At 39.0% G+C, this 22,327-nt stretch overlaps 2 protein-coding genes across 4 annotated transcripts in view; one reads left to right on the forward strand and one right to left on the reverse strand.

Annotated features, from left to right (window-relative positions):
• Nucleotides 1-8,768, reverse strand: part of ntn1a (netrin 1a) — an 80,936-nt gene extending 72,168 nt beyond the window's left edge. Inside the window, exons 1-2 of one of the 2 annotated variants that reach the window (XM_084715625.1) lie at nucleotides 8,572-8,768; nucleotides 7,352-8,419 (exon numbers count right to left, since the gene is read on the reverse strand). In XM_084715625.1, the coding sequence (XP_084571751.1) occupies nucleotides 7,352-8,378 (1,027 nt within the window). In that variant the 5' untranslated portion in view covers nucleotides 8,379-8,419; nucleotides 8,572-8,768. The remainder of the gene's footprint in view (nucleotides 1-7,351; nucleotides 8,420-8,571) is intronic. The other variant, XM_084715624.1, reaches the window with a different exon arrangement.
• A 7,555-nt stretch (nucleotides 8,769-16,323) lies between these two features.
• Nucleotides 16,324-22,327, forward strand: part of pik3r5 (phosphoinositide-3-kinase, regulatory subunit 5) — a 31,461-nt gene continuing 25,457 nt past the window's right edge. The window contains exon 1 of one of the 2 annotated variants that reach the window (XM_084715627.1): nucleotides 16,324-16,602. The gene's annotated coding sequence lies outside the window, so the exon portion shown is untranslated. The remainder of the gene's footprint in view (nucleotides 16,603-22,327) is intronic. The other variant, XM_084715626.1, reaches the window with a different exon arrangement.

The following is a 22,327-nucleotide window of genomic DNA, read 5'->3' on the forward strand; positions in this document are numbered from 1 at the left end:
TGCAACTAACAATTATTTGCATCAGAAAATGCCCTTAAGTGTTTTGTTTTGCACACAATCCAAAGATATTCAGTTTAGTTATTCAACTAATCAATTAATCATTGCGGATCTACTGAATTTGAAAGTGCAAGTTCAATTCCATCAGAGGAACGAAATCCTGAAAGATGATGAGATGGAGAACATGTATGACAGCATGTGGTAAGGAATATTTTTCTATCTTTCAACAGGCTCAGACAACAGAGCACTGACAGAGATCAACAATCTCTTTTTCAAGGGAGACCTGGCCAAGACAGAAATCACACGAGGTCCCCAGGTAATGCTAATCTTGTCTGAGTAGGACTTCTTGCATGTTGCACTCTACATAGTCCCTACTGTGTAGAGTGCGGCCACTGATTTAGAAAAATCCTCAGTCCACCCTTGACTGCATGTCCATGATCAGACAGAGTTGCAGCACATTCTCTCACATCATATTCGTGAAGGTTTAGCAATAAATCTAACCAGGTATGTATTTTTATTACCAGTGTCTGTACTGTTGGGCTCCAGCACTCAACGGCCGTCTCAAAGTTTAGACTTCCAGGTCTTTAAGTTTCAAATGCAGATTCTCAGCAAAATTAGCGATAAGTTCTGTGCCAAGCCTCTCACAATAACTCCTCATGGACAAACACACAGCCACAAAAAGACACCCAGGCCCAGTATTCATGAGCCAGTGGGAACATCAACACACACATGCAGACCTGTAGAGTCTCCCGTGTCTCCCAAAACATGCTGCAGAAAGTTTACTACCTTCTCACTGTAGGTGTGTGTGTGTGTGTGTGTGTGCATGTGTGTCTTTCCTGGCTGTCTTTTCTTGTGTGTGGTTACAGCACTTGATATACTGTAACGTCAGCCTTGCTTACAGTATGTGCTGGCTCAGTGGCCATGTTTCTATCTGCTGGAGAGATACAACAGGTCTGAAAATCTAAAACAGAAGGGTGAGCTCCTCGTCTGGGCCATGAGCGACTTATTTTTGCGGCAGTTTACAAAACAAGTTATAAACACTGATAAGAGCTCAGGCGAAAGAGATTCCTGAAGTGAGAAAGAGGCCATTCCCTCCTCACTGAACTAGCGGCTAAAGACCTGAGGAAAAACTGTGTGTGTGTGTGTGTGTGTGTGCAGACTACAGGTGTGTGTAGAGAGGGGTGAGTGCTGACTGATGAAGAAGTGAAGGTGAGGAGACAGTGCAAAGTGCAAAGCTACTCAGTCAGTTTATTCCCAGCTTTGTTTGCTGCGGTCGGGACTAACAATGCATCCTGCCGGCACCTTTGAAGATGAAGGATGCCGGTTTATAAAGGCGTTCAAACATTAACCAGACCTTCAGTCACGTCTGAAAGGTACCAAACGAACCTGACAGCCTAGAGACATCTGAGGAGAGGCCTGGAGAACGTCTCTGGTCCCCGACTGACCCAACGTATTTTAAATGAAAAGTATCACTTCACGTCATCACACGATGCAGATGATTATGCCCTCTGTTTTTAAGACTTGATTACAGTTTAATTGTAATCATCTGGCATGTGCAGGATGACTGTAAACACCTCACCTAAGTGAGAAACAATTCTCTCAAAGGAAAAATCCATCCTCTAATATTTTCCGTCGGGTATCACTCGTCTTTTCTTTCTTACCATGAAATGTGAAACTTTTATAATGTATTAATATTAGTTAAAAATACATTTAAATAGAAAAATACATTAGGTTATTAGGCTGTAGATTTCAGAATGTGACTGGTATTTAAGGGTAAGCAGGGTACAGTATGTCAGAAATACAGTCTGACTGGTATATTGGTTAACCAGTATTATTGGCCTCATATTGGCCCATCACCGCTCTATATTGGTATCTGCATATAGGTTATCCAATATGTGCTGACATGAAAACTTCTTTTTATAATCATAATATAACATGCTTGTTTTTATTTGCTAGCTTTATAGGCAGCATCTTAATAATTCAAGTTTAATATATGCTTTTACTTGCTCTATTGGTGTTTTTTTAAATTAAGATTATTTATGATTATTAAAAATATTGGAGAAGGTTTCCTGATATGATATGATTTTGGACAATAAGGTTTATTGTTAAGCTGTAAAATATCCTGCCATTATTTCATATTTTTGTCGCCAGAGTTGACCACTTTTCTGTGTTGTGTATGTTATATTCAGTCAGAAAAGATGTCATTAAACTGCATTATTCTATGCATTATAAGATTAATATGTAAGTTTTGGATTAGATTTTCTGCCCTATGAGATGGAAGAAACATGTTAGAAAAGACGGTGGTGGCTGAGGACATTAAAGTACGTGGCTGACAACTAACTTTTTCACCACCTTCCAAAAACTCAAAAGGAGGAGCGCTAATATCTTTCCACAGCAGCCACACTGGCTAAGTTACCTGTGGATGTGTCTGCAGACATTTTTTGTTTATCGGCCATAATTAAGTGGTTTATCACTACTATATTTCACACTGGGGAATCTCTATGATTGCAGCAACCATTGCTTATCTGATGACAACATTGTCTCCTGGTCTATTTAAGACACATTTTACAGTGCTGCATTTTCTGTGCGGGATTGTATGAGAGTTGGAACTTTGTGCACAAACGTAAGCAAGAAAATCTTTCTTTTTTTTTATTTCTGTCACATAAAGTACACGAAATCCTGCAACTGACTGTTGCTGGAAAATGTTCTGTTATCAAACTTCACTGCAGTTGTTCTGGAATAATCTTAAACCTCATTAATGTTTGGGCAGTAATCCATGAAAATGAGAAAAATACAGCACCAAACATCAGTAAGGGCACAGCTGTTTTTAAGTGTTTACGTATGTTTGCTTGGACATTTTGTTTGAGGTAAAATTCACCTCTAGTCAAGGAACTCAGAACTGTTCAAGATTTATTTTTAAACTTGGAAATGCACCCACATATCAAGAAGGCATAAAAACATCTTTAAGTATTTTTTGAGTGCCAATACAAGTGGTTGTGGCTTTAAACTCAATTATTTTAATGGGTATCAAATCAACCATGTCAACTTCTTGCACCGCATGTTTGCTCCTGTCAGTCAGATGCCTCTGAGCAGCACCTGGGAACATTTGAGTGTACTCTGTGATTTCTGCAGCGTAGATTATGAGATAGTAAGACAAAACAAGCGGCGGACCTACTTAAATCATCCAGATGACACTGAGCTTTAGTATTAGGAGACTCCTCGTGTGCAAAACAGCATAAAGGAGCAACAGCGGCGAGGCTGGGAAGAAGGCTACAGTGAATCTCCTCCAAGTCACTGATAGGTTACAGTACAATTCTGAAAAGAAGAAAGGAAGAAAACTTTTGTCCTGTCCCCACAGCTTTTACATTCCCACTGGCCCAATAAGGGGCACCTGCAAAAAAAAGACAATTGTCAAAATACTGCTGGCCCACTCCAGGCCATGGAAATGTCACTCTACTGCCTCTTTCTTTCCACCCGCTCCTCTGCTTCACACACTTTCCTCATCATGCTCCCCCTCTCAGGGTTACTCTTTCATTTTCACTATTGTCATCCTGCTCCATCTCCAGCCCCTCCCTCTGTCCCTGCTCCTCTCTGTGGTGCAGTCCCCTCATTCTGCATGCCTTCAAGCTGTCTTTCTAATCTCCTTGAATTATTCAAGACACTTTCTCCACTTCTTCTACTTCATTGAAACACATCAAGTAAACTCCACAAACCTGAAAACAGGGTAACTTGAGGGGATAAAAATTGACATTTACAGTTAATTTGCATTGAGAGAATTTATCTCTGGAGGGACACTCTGGCTGCAGTCCTTTCTCATCATACAGTAATTAGCTGAAACAATGTCCTCTTCCTTGCTACCGGAGTTGAGCGGGATTTCTGTGGAGGAAATTATCTTTTAGCCAGTGAAGCTTGCAGGAGGATTTATAATTTTCTCACAGTGGAACTCCTGTCAAACCTCATCATTAACACCTCTAAACTGAGACTGAGACAAGTCTCTGTTTTGTCTTTGGTGCTCGCTTTTGAACTCATTGCATTAGAAGCTTCTTCTTCGCTGTGGGGAGTCAATAACCCAAATGGACCGAGGTGCACACTCAGGAGCACGAGTGTCCTGATGGAAGTAATCAGCAAAGTGCACTTCAAGAGAAACACAGAGACAGACCTCTACTCTGTGTTCAAACGTGCTTTTGTGATTTTTTTTTTTCTCTTTTCCTTCTTTTTTGTTGGTGGGAATTAAAGATCGGGGAATATCTGTGCACAGTGCCAGACCTTTTACTACACGTCTGTGATAACTGCATCCTTATGAGAGTCCAGTGGCTGTCTCTCTCAGTGCTGTCATTTACAGGAGTGCAATGACATCTTCTCAGATTTCATTGCGATCATTTAAGTTCATCTCCTTCATTGTTCACTGCCCTAAAAAAAAGCTGTTATTTCTTCCTCTCTTCTCACTATTTGCTTTAGCTCACACAAACACTCCAGTGTGAAATGTATTAGATTTTTAAAAAAATGAAAGTGCAACATATGACTGAACTACTTAATTAATTTGCATAAGTTTAGGCACAGATTGTAGATATTCAAAATCTGTAAATTCAAAATCTCTACTAGTTTTAAATTTGATAACAAATGTAATATTAAAATATTTGTGAATTGTCTGAATTCTGGGATTTTCACCTTAGTGATGCCAACAGAGATATAGACACAACAAAAATATAAATGCAACACTTTTGTTTTTGTTTCCATTTTTTATAATTTGAAGTAAAAGATCTAACATTCGTTCTAAACACACTTTTATGTGCACAATTTTGCTAACAAATTTTGTCTTAAAGTCGTTGCTTGTGAGCTCTTCTCCTTTGCCAAATTAATCCATCCACCTGACAGATCTGTGACATACAGAAACGCTGATTCACAGCAGGATTATTTTCACTCTAAAACGTGCAGTTTTATCACACAGCACAATGCCACAGATGTCACAGGTTTCGAGGGATCGTGACATATTGACTGCAGGAATGTCCACCAGAGCTGTTGCTTGTGAACTGAACATTCATTTCACTGCCAGAGACTGTGGCAGTGCATCCAACAGGCCCCACAACCGCAGAACATGTGAAACCAAAATGAGAGTAAAATCAAAAGTGTTTCCTTTATATTTCTGTTGAGTATAATTACTTACGTATATCTCTTTCCTTTGTGTGCGTGTGTCCCACATTTAAAAAATGCATCTAATATTACAACAGGGAAAAGTAGGTATAACTGATATTAAAGGCTGGATGAGGTGTAGACAAAGTCAGTCTGTATAATTAAAAAATGCTGCAGTCTGGCACTGGTTACCTGATAATAACCAAAATTTTAAGCTAAAAAAACAAAAAAAAACACCTCATGCCTCAGTTCCATTGCTGTGTCTCAAGAGTCACACAGTGTGTACAGAATGTACTGTGCCTGTTGGTTTAGCAACCACCTTCGAGTCTCCCAGAGAGAATATGTCAGAGCTTTAGAAATGAACAACACCAGCACACAAAAACCTTTTAAACAGCTGCTGTGTGTCAAAGTGGCTGACGTGCGCCGTGACTGTCAAACAATAAGGACCCTCTTTCCCTGCAGACCTGCAGCACATCAGGAAATATGCAGGTTTGGATTTGTGTTGACTGTGTGGAGTCACACAGAGGTTTTCATGAACATCTTTTTGCCTTTGTTGCTTTTCACAATTCAAACATTAAGTCCAATAATGAATAATAAAAATAATTCAAAAGAACAATTCCAAGAGGGAATTTGATGAAAAGCCAAACATCACATGAAGCCTGAGGGCGGATTGTGAATGCAGATCTGGGCTCCAGATTTCATAAAACATCAAATAGAAACACTAAAAGCACATTTTGGGAAAATGGACATCTTAGGTATGTGTGATATTTTAAGAATTTTGTGCTATTCACTCTACTTGGAATAACATAATTCTGTAAAATCATAAATCTGTACAATTATCCAACTTTTTGTAAGAATATATGCACCACACAGGACTGAAATGGACAGAAACCTGGAGAGTGATCCTGGATTCAGCAGAATCTGTAATCTACAGGTTCATGTGTGTCTGTGCCAGGCCTAATAAAACACAACTACTAAAACTACTGTAACTTTGATCACTTTGATCTCTCAGCAGCTGAAGAAACATGTTGGCTCTCAGACACAAAGAGCAGCAGCAGAAAGATGAACAGCGATTTGCTTCTTTTTTTTTGTTCCTTGTTACACTTTCTTTTTTTTTAGGATAAAAAAAAATCTGTTCATATTTGAACAAATTTAAATCATCACTGCCCATTTTCTCTGCTTGTTTTTCAGTTGTACCTTGATCATAACTGTAAGTGAACAATAATAATTATAAATATCCAAATTAAAGCTATTTTACGGTTATTATTCCTAATATATTTAAATAGAATTTGAGAAATATTCAGTAAAACTAGATCCAAATTGCATTATTCAAATTAAAAATTATGAAAACGATTTTTATTATCTTAAATATAATAATAAACTAGTAAAATAAACTAGTGTAGTAATAAACTGATCATTTATACAGTAGAAACTATCAATTTCTATTTTTATTCTCGGCCACAACAGCTGAGATTTGATACATCCTTTCAGCTTGATTTTGCTATTGAAAATAACAGTGTGACCATAAAATAAAAATATGTGTTTAATTACCTGCGGTGGGTTTGTTACAGGATTCCTCAAGTAAATGAAAAGGCACCCATCGCTTTATTGCAACGACATAAAGTCGAGTCGCTGTAAGAAATGTTCCTGTGGGTGATCAGGCTCAGTGGTTCCATTTGAGGTGGTTTAAAAGCCTCCATTATGGCCTGCAGCAAGCTAAATGGACTGTCAAATTGCGTTTTCATGTTGTATGTGACTTAAACCCAATTTTATGCTCGTGGACGTACAACACAATATCAGGAAATTACGCGGCTTTGCTGTGGTTTTGTTTAAAGGGGATTTTAAAGTTGGAAATTAATGAACTGAAGCTGTTAAATTAGTCTCAGATTAGCCATAAAATACAATATATTGTTACATTATTATTATTGTCATTATTATTATTATTATTTGTCTTCTTCTTATCATTATTATTAATAGTAGTAGTATGAGTTTTAGATTGAAACGCATCATTTTATATGACTAAATTCCACTGGTTTAACATTGAATTTATCCATCTAACAAGTCTGATCTCTCTTTTACTACGAAATATTTGCACTGTAGCCGACAGTTGATGTTAAAACACCACTCCGTCTAAAAACCACACATAAAATGTTTCCTCAAGTAGCTCCGCTCAGCATCACAGACAGACAGCCGTGTTGGAGGACAGACTGAGTGATGGACTTACCGACACACTCGTTGGCCTCCCTGGCTGTGGCTCTCTGCCACGGTCGGTCGTAGTGGAAAGGTTTGCACCTGTCGCACTCGGGCCCGGCGGTGTTGTGTTTGCACTCACACACGAGACTCCCGTCCCGGTCCTTCACGCACCGGGACGCGTGCCCGTTGCACTTGCATCTCCCTCCGACCTGCAGGTCCGACACGGCGTAGAAGTAGGAGTCCCGGGCCAGCTCCGAGTCGTCCTCGTTCTCGTCGCCGAAAGTGTGCAGCCGGCTGAAGATGACTTTAATGTCGGTGGCCGTCACCCAGTCCTGCAGCACCGGCGAGTTGTCGAAGTCGTGCGCCGACGGTCGGCCGTCCAGCGTGCTGAAGGCGATGAGGCCGCCGGTCAGAGGATACATGTCTGTGTGGGAGTCCGTGCACACGGCCTCCTGCTCGTTCTGCTTCGTGATGACGGCTCGGTTCGGCTTGTTGTACATCTTCCTGCACTGGGTCGAGTAGAACTGAAAGGGCACCCAAGTTTTCCCGTAGTCCATGGACTTGTAAATCACCATGGACTCAGGTCGAGGCGAGCAGAACTGAAGGCTCACATAGGTGACCTCAAACTTCTTGCCGAGGGACAGAGTGAGGGTGACATTTTGCGGGTACTGGACGAAGTTCTCGGACTGCCAACAGGTGAGGTTGTGCGGGTTGTTGAGGTCCGTCAGGTAGGCGGGAGGGTGATACTTCTTTGGGTCCGAGGCGTCGCAGGTGTGACAGTTCCTGGTCCTCTCGTCTCCTTTCTCCGCAGATGTCACCACGCAGTAGCGGCTGGGCGTCTTGCTGCCGCAGGTGCTGGACACCTTCACCTCCTTTCCGAAGGCGGAGTTGACGAAGTCCGGGATGCAGCGTCGCGGGTTGCCGTGCTCGTCGTAGCAGGGGTCCGGGGGAGAGGTCTGCGCCGCGAACAGGCTCATCCCGTAACCGCCGAGGACGCTCCTGCAGGACAGGGACGCGGCGAGGAGCACAGTGAGCGCAATATCCAGAGTCCTTATCATGGTAGGTCCTGTCTCTGTCTGTCCCCCGAGTGTCTCTGCCGCTGGAGGAGAAAGGAAAGCGTGTGGGAAGGGAGAGAGTGAGTGAAGTTTGGTGATGACACAGCCATGGATAAAGGGTGTCAAACAAACACTGGGGCAACAATCAAAAAGTAGCATGCATGTCAGGTTGGGTGAAATTAAAAGCTCACTTTACCTGAGAAGAATTTACAAAGATGTCAAGATGCCAGCGATGTGAGTCTACTTTTCTCCCACAGCAGCTCCTCCTGTTTAGTTGTTTGTTTCTTCTTCAAATCTCCTGCGTAAAAATAAGAGAAGCGGCTGGATTTTAAGAGACGCTAGTGTCCTTATAGCAAGTCCCACTCCTCCTGCTGCCGGTCTTTTCACAGTCTCTCTCCCTCCCTCTCTCCTCTCCCTCCCCCTCTTTCTCCCTCCCTCTCTCTCGGATCGGGATCTCGCTTCTTGGCACTCAGCTTCAGGTCAGTTTATCTTGAGGGGTGACACTATGCGAGCGAGCGGAACAACGACATCCACTGGTGGCGCGTCAGAAGATTGACGCGCGGCGAGGCGCAAATTACTGCATCAGGAGACAGCTAAAAGATATAAATACTACCCCCATTTACAGCTAGACAAAACGACTTTGAAAACATGGCTGATGCTAAAAAAAAATCTTCCATATCACACAGCAAGATTTGTGAGCTGTTGAGAGAGGAAGGACCTTCAGTGGATTACAACTCCAAGAGTCAGTCACCTGTGTGTTCCTGCACTGACCATTTGCATTATCCTGAACTCTGTAAATATACACAGTTATGGTACAGTTTATAACTATTGTATTGTTCTACTATCTTCCTCCATATTTATTGCAGCTTTTTGCAATATTTGTACAGTAGTGTTTCAACTGAAGACAGAAACTTAAAAGGACAGTTCACATCCAAAATCAAAGATACATACTTTTCCTCTCATCCCTAGTGCTATTTATTCATGTAGACTTCTTTGGTGGGAGTTGCCAAGTTTTATAGATAACGGCTGTAGAGATGTCTGCCTTCCCTCCAGTATAATGGAACTAAATCTCACTTGGCTTGTGGTGCTCAAATTGCCAAAAAACCTCATTTGAAAAGCTCAACAGCAACATCTCTTCCCAGATTTCATCACCCGGTTACCCAAGATAATCCACAGACCTTGTTGCAGTTTCATGTGGGCGCTACTTCTTTTCCGGTTGGGAAAAAAAGTAGTTCTGTTAGATTCTATTGGAGAAAGAAAATCATTCTGGCAGATTCTTGAGGGACAAAGAGAAAGAAAATAGTTCTTACATGAAACTGCTCACAACAAGGTCCGTGGATTATCCTGAGTCATGATTTCTGGAAAGAGACATTGCTGTTTAATTTTTCAAATATATATATATATTTTTTTGGCAATTTGAGAACCAAAAACAAAGTGCCATTTAGTCCCATTATATTAGAGAGAAGGCAGACATCTCTATAGCCAATATCTCTAAAACTCTGCAATTCACACCAAAACAATCTAGACATAAATAGCAGGGCAGACCAGATGAAAAATATCAAGATTCAAGATTCAAAAAACTTTATTGTTCATTAATACATGCAAAACTGTAAATTTTTCTCTCAGTGGTGCATGGCACAGAATAAAATACTTTACATATAAAAACATCAGAAGAACATAAAATGACAAATCATTACATGTAATAACATTAAAACAATATGTAAAATGCTGTTTATTAACAGGAGTAGGGGTTGAAAGTTAGGAAACTTGACAAACAACAAACAACACAAGAGCACCAGCTGCAGGTTGTTGGACAGAGTTGCCCCCTTGAGATATGTTTTTTTTTTAAATTATTATTCTGGGGTGAACGCTCCCTTTAACTATTTTCATCAGTCTTTAAACTTTACACTGTGTTAACAACTTTTTGCACTATCCAGTTATTTTTGCACAGTCTTGCTCTGTCTGTACATCTTCAGACCTGCATGTTGACGCTGGGAAACACACTGGAACCCACCAAACATCTTGCATGTTTGCACACTAAGTGCACTTTATGAGCACTATGCAGTTTCTTCTTTAAGCCATTCTTGAACTCATTATACATATATTTCTAAGAACAAAACCACATTTCTTCTGTCCTGTTTCTGATCTTCTGTGTGTTACACTTTAGTGTTTTTTATTTCACACTTACTCGGGCAATGTACTGTTTTGTTGTTGTTGTTTTCTCACTTGCTTTGGCAATGTAAACATTAATTTCCCATGCCAATAGAGCTCTTCTGAATTAAATTGAAAAATTGGAAACAACTGGAATGAATGACATGGATTCAACACTGAACAACACCTGATATGATCATGCACTCTAATCACCAGGATATGCAGTTTAGCACATTAAGCAAAACTATTTTAATTATTATTACAGTTTTCACAATTAACACATTAAAAGTTGTGGTTGTGGACCAGGAAATACTACTAATTATTACTATAATTTCTCTATTAATTCTTTCCTAATGCTTGCATTCTGGTTCTTTATTTATTTATCCTGGTGATAAATACTATAATTCTGAATGAAAGCATGGCTGTCATGTCTCCTCAAGGCTCTAATTTGTATCTATAGACCAGTGTTTTTCAAACTGGGGTCCAGAGACCAGCAGAGGTCGTTGAGTGGGTTGTAGGGGGCCCCAGCAAAAGTAGGATAAGAATATTTCAACTTTTATCACAGTTTGTGTTAAAATTTTGAGTTTGGAACAACAAGGGGAGAAATAGGATCTGCCGTTTTGATTGATTGTAATTTATAAACATTCTAATTTGATCACTGATTGACTACAAAGACTTTATCTTCAATTCCAAAAATAAGCAAAATCGCTCAGAGGAGATGCTTAAGACAAAATCATTTCAGAGTGGGGGTCCGTAGAAAAAAAGTTTTCTGCGAAAGACTCATAAATAAAACGAATCAAGGAACAGTATCGTATTGGTGTTATTAGAAGATAAAATCAAATAAAGTGAGGTATGTTAACCAGTTGTCTCTTTGAAAACCATAAACACAAAACACCAGATGATATGTATCATATAAAAATAGTCAAATTAGTTGTCAAAATAATTAAATATTGTCCATCTTCGAATATGCAAAGGGATCCCTTCAAAATAAAATGTCCCAAACACTAAAATGCAAAGTGTTCCTAATTTAAATGCAACGTAATTGACTCTAACAAATGAAAAGTTCCCTTCGCATTGTGTGACACAGTTTTCAGGTATTTTTAGATGAGTGTGTCGCAGTTTTTTGTCTTCAGCATGAGGTTACTGTTACTGAAAACCAAACCCCACACTTATGCTGATCATCATAGGACAGCAGTCTCCACTGGGAGTCCATTAGGATATGAAATGACACTAAAAGCTTCTACTTACGTGAAAACAACATCAGGTCTTGAAAAAAATAAAACACTGGCAGACCGAGTATAACCGCATTTTGTCAGATAAGATACATCCCTCCTGTATTTGTGTCTCCATCCCGACGCAGCTTCTGCCTCCCCGGACCTGTTGAATGTTGGCAACAGAAGTAACAGCGCCATCTCGTGGCCGTAGAGAAACATACCAGCCCGTCTGTGCAGCGAGCGCGTCTGTTTTTTTCCCCCAGGCGGTGGAGGCATAACACCATTTATTTATTTAATGAGCATGAAGCTGATTGGTGGTTCCTGGTCTGAATGGTAGATACAATACCACTATAGGCTGCTGCAGACTTCTGAGTTTAATTCTTAGATACTTTTAGTACTGAGATTTTAAAGGTCGTAATGTTTTCTTTGTTAATATTCATAATAAAGTCACAAAAGCTCATAATAATTTAGTCCAATGTGAATATATGTAGGCTGTAACATGTAAGAAATTATCAAGTCAGCGCTTCACTGGGTCAAAAAAGTCGTCTTGTAATGTAAAGAATTAAAAAATCAGGTGCTCTTCAAGGGTGGGACCAATAAAAAGATGAAAATAAAACAAACAATTACTGAACTGCTTCATGAAAATAGTACCAGTACAAGGGAGGTTGATGGGAGAATGTGATCAGGGCTTGAAAAAAGAGCATTACTCCCCCCCCAAAAAAATCCCCTGATAAAAAGGTAAAATAAAGAAACAATCCAAGGGATCTAAAGAGGGAAAACAAAGTACCAAAACCACGCAAATTAATAAGAATGAATAAGAAGCACTGCTGGATTTATTTCAAGGGATTCAATGATTATTATGAAACTGAGAAGAAGACGAATGTACAGTAAGGATCATTTAAGAATTAACTTACAAATACTGCCACATGTCTCAGACATTGTGTTTTGTTAAAAAAGAAGCCAGGGCAAAAGGCCACATCATTATGTAAATACTGAGCTACAAAAAGGGTTTTATAGTGGTACAGAATTTGTAGGCAAAACAACCATGTGGGCGCAGTCAAATTTGGTTCACTCATGTAAACAACACAGGATGAACATGTTTTTCATGGCTATTTCATCCTCCAGTGTGAAGAATTATCAGTCCTGCAGCGGTTACTCTTGCTTTACTTATCTGTTTCACTGTTTATTTGCTATTTGCTTCACATCTGCTCTGGCACAGAAAGAAGAATAAAAACTGCTTTATCTAATCTTGGTCAGTTCTGATCTGTGGTGGACACACACACAAACACACACACACACACACACACACACACACACACACACACACACACACACACACACACACACACACACACACACACACACACACACACACACAGCCCACTTCACCAGCTGGAAAGAGGAATGAGACCTGGTATCTGTTGGACAGCTGCAAATTCAGCAGAGCCACACCAAACACTAGTTTCTGCGTCACAACACAGAATATGCATTCAATTGAATTTTGTGAAACAAAGTGACTTCCCTTATCTGGAAATGATTTACAGTTCACAAGGAAATTGAGTCAAAGAGAGATTTTTAACTGTAAAGCCTGATGTATCAAATATTTGCCAGAAAGTTCTATTTTTTTAATGGAAGTGTTAATTGGACCTTTTGATAAAAATCAAAAGAAGAAGCACATGTGATATTATTGATATGATATTATTATTTGATATGTTGGGCATTCATGAAAATTACGTGATCACATTAATGTTTATTTTATAAACAAAAACAAATTTTGTTCTTTGGTTTTGAAGAATTTGGCACATTACAACAGCTTGGTCAATATAGTCTGAACTGGTCGATAGAATTTACAGCTTATCATAGCCAAGGCATTGTTTTAGTGTAAATCAATTAAAAAGACAATTACTTGCAAGTTTTCCAAGTGATTATAATGAGAGCAGATTACATAAACTATTATTACATAAAAACGCATATAAAATGCATATAAATATCTCAGTGTCCACTCTGAATTTAGCTTAAGATGACATTTCAATCTTAAATTAATTCTATAACGATCTATATTAAGTAATTATTTGTTTCAGTGCTACTAACAATGTGCCTGTTATTCTGACCATAATATCTTTAAAGATTTGCATTAATTTCCTTCACAAAAACAGGTGAGTTACTGCATGAAGGCAGCCATGTTGGATTTTGCACTGCAGAACACAGATGATCCACCAGAGAGCAGAAAACATGAAGAAACCTCAAGAAAACATGTTTTTGTACAAAGCCACATGTTTTTCCTGTGATGGGTGTAAAAAAGTACACAAACAGAAGTTGAAAAAAGAATAAACATGATCAGCAGAGTTTAGCTTCTGCTCTTTTTAGTGCTCCTGGACAGATTTGTGTCTTTGCTCAGGATCATGTTTACATCTTTCCTTGCTGCTCAACCTGGTTTTGCTCTTGTCTCGTTTGCTTTCATTCTGTCATCTTCCTGTCAACATGTTCATTTTTTAGGGAAACTCTGAACAGCTGGGATAAATTGCCTGGCTGCAGATTTAAATCTGTTAGAAGTCCAGCACATTATTTGACATCCTGTGGGACAGCGATCATCAAGGGAGAGCAGTAGAGGAATGATGTGTCTGAAGACCACTTTATAGATTACATTTTTCATCAATCCTGCACGATCTGATTGTAACTACAATCTGATCAATCAATTCTAAAATGAATTTTTAACCTTTTCATCATTAGACTTCGCAGTTTTATATACCACTGATACTTAAAGAAATTAAAATACAATGTTGTATAATCAAATGTAACAATCAAAAGGTTGTTTTTTTTACATGTAAGAGAAATAACATCAGAAAAATACTTTGAACCTCCACTGAAGCAAAACAATGTTTTTAATATACAAATAATAAAATGTCAAATGATTATCATCTTTCTTTCATATGTTTCATTAAAGGTGCAATAAGCAGTTTTGGAGAAAGACAGTTGACTGTTCAGTCTCATTCTCAGGTCGTCAAATTCTAACATTTTGGTTGTGATTATCAACACAAAGCATCAGTATTTGACAACCTGGATTTAAGACTCAACAACCAACTATCTTACTGACCTGTGATTGGCCAAAGTCTCCTGTTACAGGTTAGATTTTCTAAAGCCTGACAAAGAGAGGCAGGAAGAGGCGCAAAAGTCTAGTTTTCTCTTAGACCACCCAAATTACAGTGTGATGAAAGGTTATTTTGGGGCTTTTGCCCACATACATAAAAAATAAACTGCCTTCCCCAGCTTTCACTGTTTAAATAACTGTTATTCATTCACATAAAGGTATATTGCAAATGAGATTTGAATTCAGATGTTCAGATATTCCTCTGCCCAGAGCCACATGAGCTGACACACTGTTGAATGTTTACTGCCACTGTTTTGTGTGGCTTGTCACCATATTTCCCTCTCTTCAAGAGAAGGGGAATTCACAGATACAGTAATACATGAAATGTAAATGACAGGCAAAGCAGGAGGGGGAAGTAAGGCCAGTGTTTCCCTGACTGACTGACTGAGGGGGCTGAAGAGAGAGAAAGCGACACAGGGATATGGACCTCGCAGGCTTTGTAGAAGTAAAAACAATGGACCACTTTATTCTCAGTTATTATACACAAGTTGATATATATAAAATTCTCATATTGTGCTCACATTTTCTTGTTACCACAACATACAAACCTATCATTTTGTAACAATAAACATTTCTTTTTTACAACAATTTACTAATAATCTTGTTAAAAAGATGTTTTTCACATTGTAACAAGATGTTTATAGTGTGATAACATACTTTTTTACTCATATTATATCATTAAACAGTTTATCTTGTATTTTTATAGTGTGATGTTACAAAATATAAGTTATTGTGTTACAACACGTAACACCAGAATACCAGATAAATATTATATTCTTATATAGAGAAAAGTTCCTTGTTATGACGAGTTATGACGTTACGATGATATGATGAGTTTGCATGTTGTAATAACATGGAAATATCTGGTTATAACAAAGACTTTTCATGTTTTAACATGATACTGATCTCTTTTTCTTTTTCTGGTGTGTCAGCAATATGCTGTGCTACATAATTACTTGCATCAAAGTAACCGTCATTATGGAATAGTTTGCCATTTGTCTTAACATTCTGTGTTACGAACTTCAGCATGTTAAGACTTGAAATTTCTATTTGAACTGGATTCAAAATATCAGAAGACAATTATTGATCATTTAAAGTGCACTGTTTTGAAATGCACAGTCAAAGTCACAGAAAATTAAAAGTTTATTGTTTTAAAATAATTAATGAGTGCTACCAATAGTTGCCCATCTTAAGAAAATAATGAACAAAGCAAACACACAAACAAAGACACTTCACTCACAAGTGTGAAAATAGCATGAAAACAAACACGTCAAACAGATGACTTCCTTTCAGAGGCCAACATCCCTTCAAAATCCACATGCAACCTCTCAAACACGCATGCAGAAACACACGCACGAACACACACACACACACACACAGTTATACTTCCCACCTATATGCACACCAGCAGCCTCCCTCATTGTGCTCACATGCACCTCTCTCATACACTTCCTGTTTGCCCTGTTTGTGAGCTGCAGTGTGTGTGAGGAGCACAGACGTCTTTGAGTGCAGGCGGCAGAGAGCTACAACCAGATACTAGAGGCTGATTTCACCCTCATTTCACTGCTCTGCCCAGGATGTGGGTTTGTCTGTTAAACCGTGAAGTGTGTGGTGAATGAATGGCAGCGACACTGAACTGGAGACACTTTGCCTTGGACTCTTCGGACTCTTCAGACACATACAGAGGCTATGGATGCTGGACAGTGAACTGCAGGTAAGACAACGGAGGCAGTGACGATATTATTGATGATGATATGAGATATTAATTTGAAGGGCACCTCCTCCCTGCTCTGAGTGCTTAGATGAGGACAGACTGTGAGCTTTATGAGCCCAATGAGTTTATTGTTTCCATGACTGACACTAGACTGTTAATTTGGAAGTTTTTGCGCCTAAATATGCATAAATATGATGATTTATAGGAATATTTCTTCATCTATTTATCTACTACGATGGTATATTCAGATCTTTTGGACTCTCGTCTTATAAGCTGTTTTTTTCACAGTCAACTTTTCATGTTATCTCGTTTTGACTCATGTAAATGTGTTGTATAATATCAGACTTCACTTCTCTGCAATGTGAATGCCTCTGGTGCGTCTTGTTTTCTCTCAGGGGCTGATGGGCAGCGGCAGCCTCAAAGTGATGGGAAAAGCAGGGCTGTGATGTGTTGACAGCCACCCTCTGTGAGCTCACAGACCCCTGCTGTGATACCATTTTGGGGACTTCTGCTTTTTCAGATGCTCGCTATGATTCATGTTTTTTTTTATAAATGCTGAGGAAGTGGAGAGGCAGAAGCACGTGTCACTCATCTGGACCTTATCTTGGTTTAAATGTCTTTGTTTGTGTTTGTAAATGGGAACACATATGTGATCTGTTAATCTCAGATATCTGTGTCAGCAGCTGAAACTGCATGATAAGGAGATATGGGTTCATAGGATAGTTTCAGTGGCTGTGTTTGGTTTTACAGAGCAGGTGAAGTGTAATTGATTTGAACATTTACATGCAGTTGTAATTAATTTATCTGGATAGGAGCAAAACTGCAACCAGGGATGCAGGCAAAGAATCCTGTTAACTGTCTCTGAAGACTAGGTACAGTCTGATACGACACTGTCAGTCTTTCAGTGGTCTTTGAGGACTCCACCCCACAGAAACTGCGCTGAGCCAACGCCTGAACTCAACATCCTTTTTACTACATTAACCAACCACTTGTCAGCCACATGTGGATTAAAGGTGCAGTGCAGGTGCTTTCTGTAATGAAGCTGACTTTTAATCCAGGCTGTCATAACCAGTGAAAACTGAAGGTGGCAAATTGTGGTGTGAAACGAGTCACTTTGCGGGGGTTGTGATGCTCAGAATAATTTACCTACACCTTTACAGATGCTTGTTTCGCAATGTCAGTCTATAGGGAAAAGTGTTTTTGGGCCACTGTTCATCATGTGAGTTGTAATTACACAGTTTGGTCAAATTGACCTTGAAGTGCACTTCCCTAGGGCTCACCCTACATCGAAAGATGAGTTCTTTTAATTTCCCACAAATGTCAAATCAGGACATCTTGGAGGTTTGAGGCTGCAAATTCAGGGATGCACATGTGTTTTGTAATCGCTCTTTTCTTCTCTTGCATTTTAGTGTCATGCAGTAATCTTGCCCTAGCAGCAATATCTGATCATTTGATCGCATACTTTCATTTTAGGGTAAATTTACGTCAAAGACCAAAGCAGCTTCTCTCCTCAAGCTATCATGAGAAACACAAATGTAGTTCACAGTGAGTGTGTTGCTGGACCTGACGGGACATGTCGCTTCATTCACTTGCATTTAGTCAAAGACTGTGATTAGGCTACTTGTTGTCCAGTTTTTTCTACAGTTTAAACCTGAGAATTGAATTTGAGAATATAATGACTTATTAAAAAATTTATTTCAAATACAAGCAAGTATTAAGTAAGCAAAATACAAATAAGAAAATACACAAAAGTAATTACATACATATTTTAAATACATGTCACTGAAATACTTCCCATCTCTGCTCACAATGTAACCCGACCCGTTCAGTTGGAGATTCAGGTGTTATGTAGGCAAGCTCACTTCTCACTTACAGATTTTTCTTCACTTTGAAACTTAAAATCTTCATAAGTTTATTAAGTCTTCAAGAGAATTGCAGGACTTTTAGTCAGAATGCTGACTATTGTCTTAATAATATCTGAATGTGTTCTTTTCAAAGCTATTCAAAGTTTTTTGCTTTTTTTTATCTGGCCATTTCAATAGATAGATCCAATATTTAAATATTCCAGCTGACTGGGTATTCAGGATTCACTTAGCTTTGACACATCTCTATAGCCACACTACTGCCTTGTTTTTAATGACAATTTACTGCTTTTACTACGTTAGGCCCCTGGATTTACTGTAGTCTGACTAATGTCATTGCACAATGTCCATTTATAAACTAAACTAAACTACATTTTTCTCTCTCAGTGGTAGCCTGGTATGTAATGAGCAACATTTTCCTAAAAATAATGTATACGCTGATATAAACACAATCTCTCTCAATCATCATTTATAAACCACTCCAAGTCTGGTGTTGTCTGTATCTGCAGAGACCCTGCCCTCTGCTGGTATTTTCTTATTTTCTCATTATTTTGCCATGATTGGGATGCTTTACCCACCCAAAATGTCCTGGAAATGATATGGGAAAACAGCTCAGACAAATTGTACTGATTCTATCTTTAAATAAATACCATTACTTAGTACCAACAGAAAATCATAAGTATTGAACGTAATAAACACCTCGTTGTTGCATCCTGCCTGTCATGCTGGCACCCTTCCTGTGCAGTGGATCATCTATTCTTCTTCGAAATTGTTCGATTACGCAATCATTTTGAATACAGTCATCTCTCATCCTGTTGAGAAATAAAAACTGCCACAATAGGTCATGTGTCAGGCTTGAAATTACAGAACAAAACAGGGGGGGAAAAAGAACACAGATTGATGACATTGGTTGGAGGTGGCACATAATTGACAGCCCTTGTTGATTACCACAGATATTAGATATGAAAATGAGGTTGTCACAGTGTGTTGTTGTTTTTTTTTTTATTTCACATCTAGCAGAGGTTGATTGCAGTATCCAAGTGCAACACTGTGTGTTATTCTCAACATTGCTTCCTGTTTGTCTCCTTACGGCTGTGGTATCAGTAAAATCTTCATTTTCACCTTTACGGCACATACTTTGAGGTCAACACCCCCGTGTGTGTGAGTATATGCATTTTTGCACCTGCACAACACATCTGTTGTTGCAAATCAGTGATGTAAAGCACCCAAAATGTTTTTACATATATCGCATTCAAACAAATGTTACAGGATATGGGTTTTTACTCGAAATCATATCTGCATCCTCATTATTAGTTGAGTGATAAACCCCAGTGTCGTTCTGTGCAAAACTGAGTAGACAAAGACTTACTCAGTCCTGTTTGTGTAGCACAGCCACCACTGGCTCCCTGTTGTTTAGTTAAGTGCCATAACCTGATATTACAGCACCTGAAATTTGCATTCATGATGGTTTCATCACAGTTTCATCAGTGTTATTGAGGAAGTAAAGCTCAGAGGTTATAAAGAGGGCCCCTCTGTTCTCCAGCCTCAATGCTTTGGTGCTGTAGTTAGATGTACGAGAGCAGATTGTGGGACCTCAGTTTATTTTTAAAGTGAATACTTCCTACATAATTCATCGCTATGCAGTTGCACATACTGTAGGCCTGTTTAGAGTTTCACACAAAGAAATATAGAAAGACAGTTATGCTTGTGATGAAAGAATAACCTCCACATCACATTAAGAAGATCTGTAAAGTTTATCCTTGACCTTTGGCTCTTAAGTTACAAAATTCACTTGATGCTAACATGAACAAGAACTTCTTAGTGTTTGAAAACATTTTTTGAACATTTGCATTTCCACAACAACTTAGCAAACTTTGTCTGCTGATGACAAACATATTATTGAAAACAACAGAACAAGCTCACCTTGATGTGAGGTTGTTGTCAGCTACTGTGTCCTAGAACTAGTAGAATACACAGGACTGTTTGTAGATGCACCATGCAAAATTGGCCCTTCCTCTGCAGCTTGACAAACAAGAGTTTTGACTTTTTATTCATTCATTTATTCAGCTGAAAATTATTCTACATTCACAATAAATTGCAACTAAAACACGAAAAAAATAAATTAATTAACCTAAACCAAAATAAAGCATCAAAGTGATTTCCAAGTCCCAAGCAGTGAATCAGAGAAATAAGACATTATTTTCTGACTGTTTCGCAGCCGTTATATTCTGAAGCACAAATAAACACACCTCCACCTCCACACAACGCTCTGCACAAAGCGATCCTCTCATATATGTATATCTTTTTCTGCACCTCTAACAGACAGAGAGCAGGGCAGAGAGACGCAGACAGCGATGTAACCTCACAACATGCATGTGTTAAAGTCTGACAACCAGAAACACGCCAAAGACACTAAATGTGAGAAAATAAATAAAAACAGGCATAAGTGATGGTTGAGAGGGATGGATTATGTTTGAATGTATACGTTGTTTAGATTCTTTAAAACTTATCTGTGAAATTTAGTGCTTTGTAATTGCAGAAACAAAAGCTGTGTTTTTATTTATCACACCGGTCCACCTTCTGCTCCAGCCTTAGTTTATCCGACTGCCGAGTTCTCACCGGTAGCGGTTGTTTGAACTAAAGGGAAGCACTTAGTTACAGGAGAGCTTTGGAGTTGGACCATTGTTGTTTCCTAAAGCCATAAGAGGCCAGTTCACATCCAGTAGGTCAGTGGAGAGAAAGGGGGGGATTACAGCTCTTTGACTGGGCCAGCAGAGGAAGACTGGATGTGAATATCAGACTCTATCGGGGGGGGGGGTTCAGTAAAAATGACAGACACACATACTGTACATACGCAAACACACACACAAGCTCTTGTCCCTGGTCTGTGGGAGTATATCTCAGAGTCTGATCACACCACAACAATAGGGAGGCACCTGCTTCCTCAGCCGAGCAGGGAAGCTCTCTTCCTGTGAGGAAGCAGTTGGTAATGGGATCAGTGGGAGAGATGGGAAGCAGCCTGTGAGGAGATGGAAGGAGAGGAAAAAGAAGGACAGCATGAGAAAGAGACAGAGAGACACAGGTGGAAATGTTGGTACTTGTAGTTCTAGACAGTTAAGTAACAAGGGATCAAAATGCTTTGTTTTCAAATGTGTTCAAAACATTAACCATTTATAAAAATTCTAAAAAGTCTGAAGGGAAACGTACATCAGCGGGTGAAAGATAGTGTGGCATGAAAGATATTTGATTCAAATTTATTTATTAGGATAAACCATGAGGGATATACCATCTCATTTTCAATGTGGTCCCATCATACATTAGAATCACTAGATAACAACATAGGATTGACAAAATAGAAATACAGTAATGTACAGACAGACAGGAGACAACATTAAAACCACAACGTGGCCAAAGTGGAGAATTAACAGTAGACTGAGTGAATCACCAAATAAAATTAAGTATAAACATCAGGTGTAAACATGAAATATATACAGTGACAGCATCATTGATAACAAGAGCAATTATGGGCAATGTGATGAGAGAGAGGCTAAGATGAACAGACACGAGTCTATAATTAAATTGTTTTGATTGTTGCGGTCAGAATCAGTGGTTTCTAACTTTGGTTGCAATTAGCTGACAAGGCTATATCCCTTTTTAGAATTTGATGGTGGATGTTATTTTGTATCATGTGATCTCCTGGTTTAAATTTAGCCTGTTTGTTTTTGTTCACATGCATGTTTGACTGACAGAGGCCTCGAAGGTTAAAATGCTGCACCATATATGGACTACTTCTGACAGGCCTACAAGACTGTCTCTGTGCCTCTGCGTAAAACTGCTTCACTTTTGGAGATTGTTTCGAATTG

The sequence above is a fragment of the Lutjanus erythropterus genome, chromosome 3, assembly GCF_056507025.1.
Source record: "Lutjanus erythropterus isolate fLutEry1 chromosome 3, fLutEry1.hap2, whole genome shotgun sequence".
In the NCBI taxonomy this organism is placed as follows: domain Eukaryota; kingdom Metazoa; phylum Chordata; class Actinopteri; order Lutjaniformes; family Lutjanidae; genus Lutjanus; species Lutjanus erythropterus.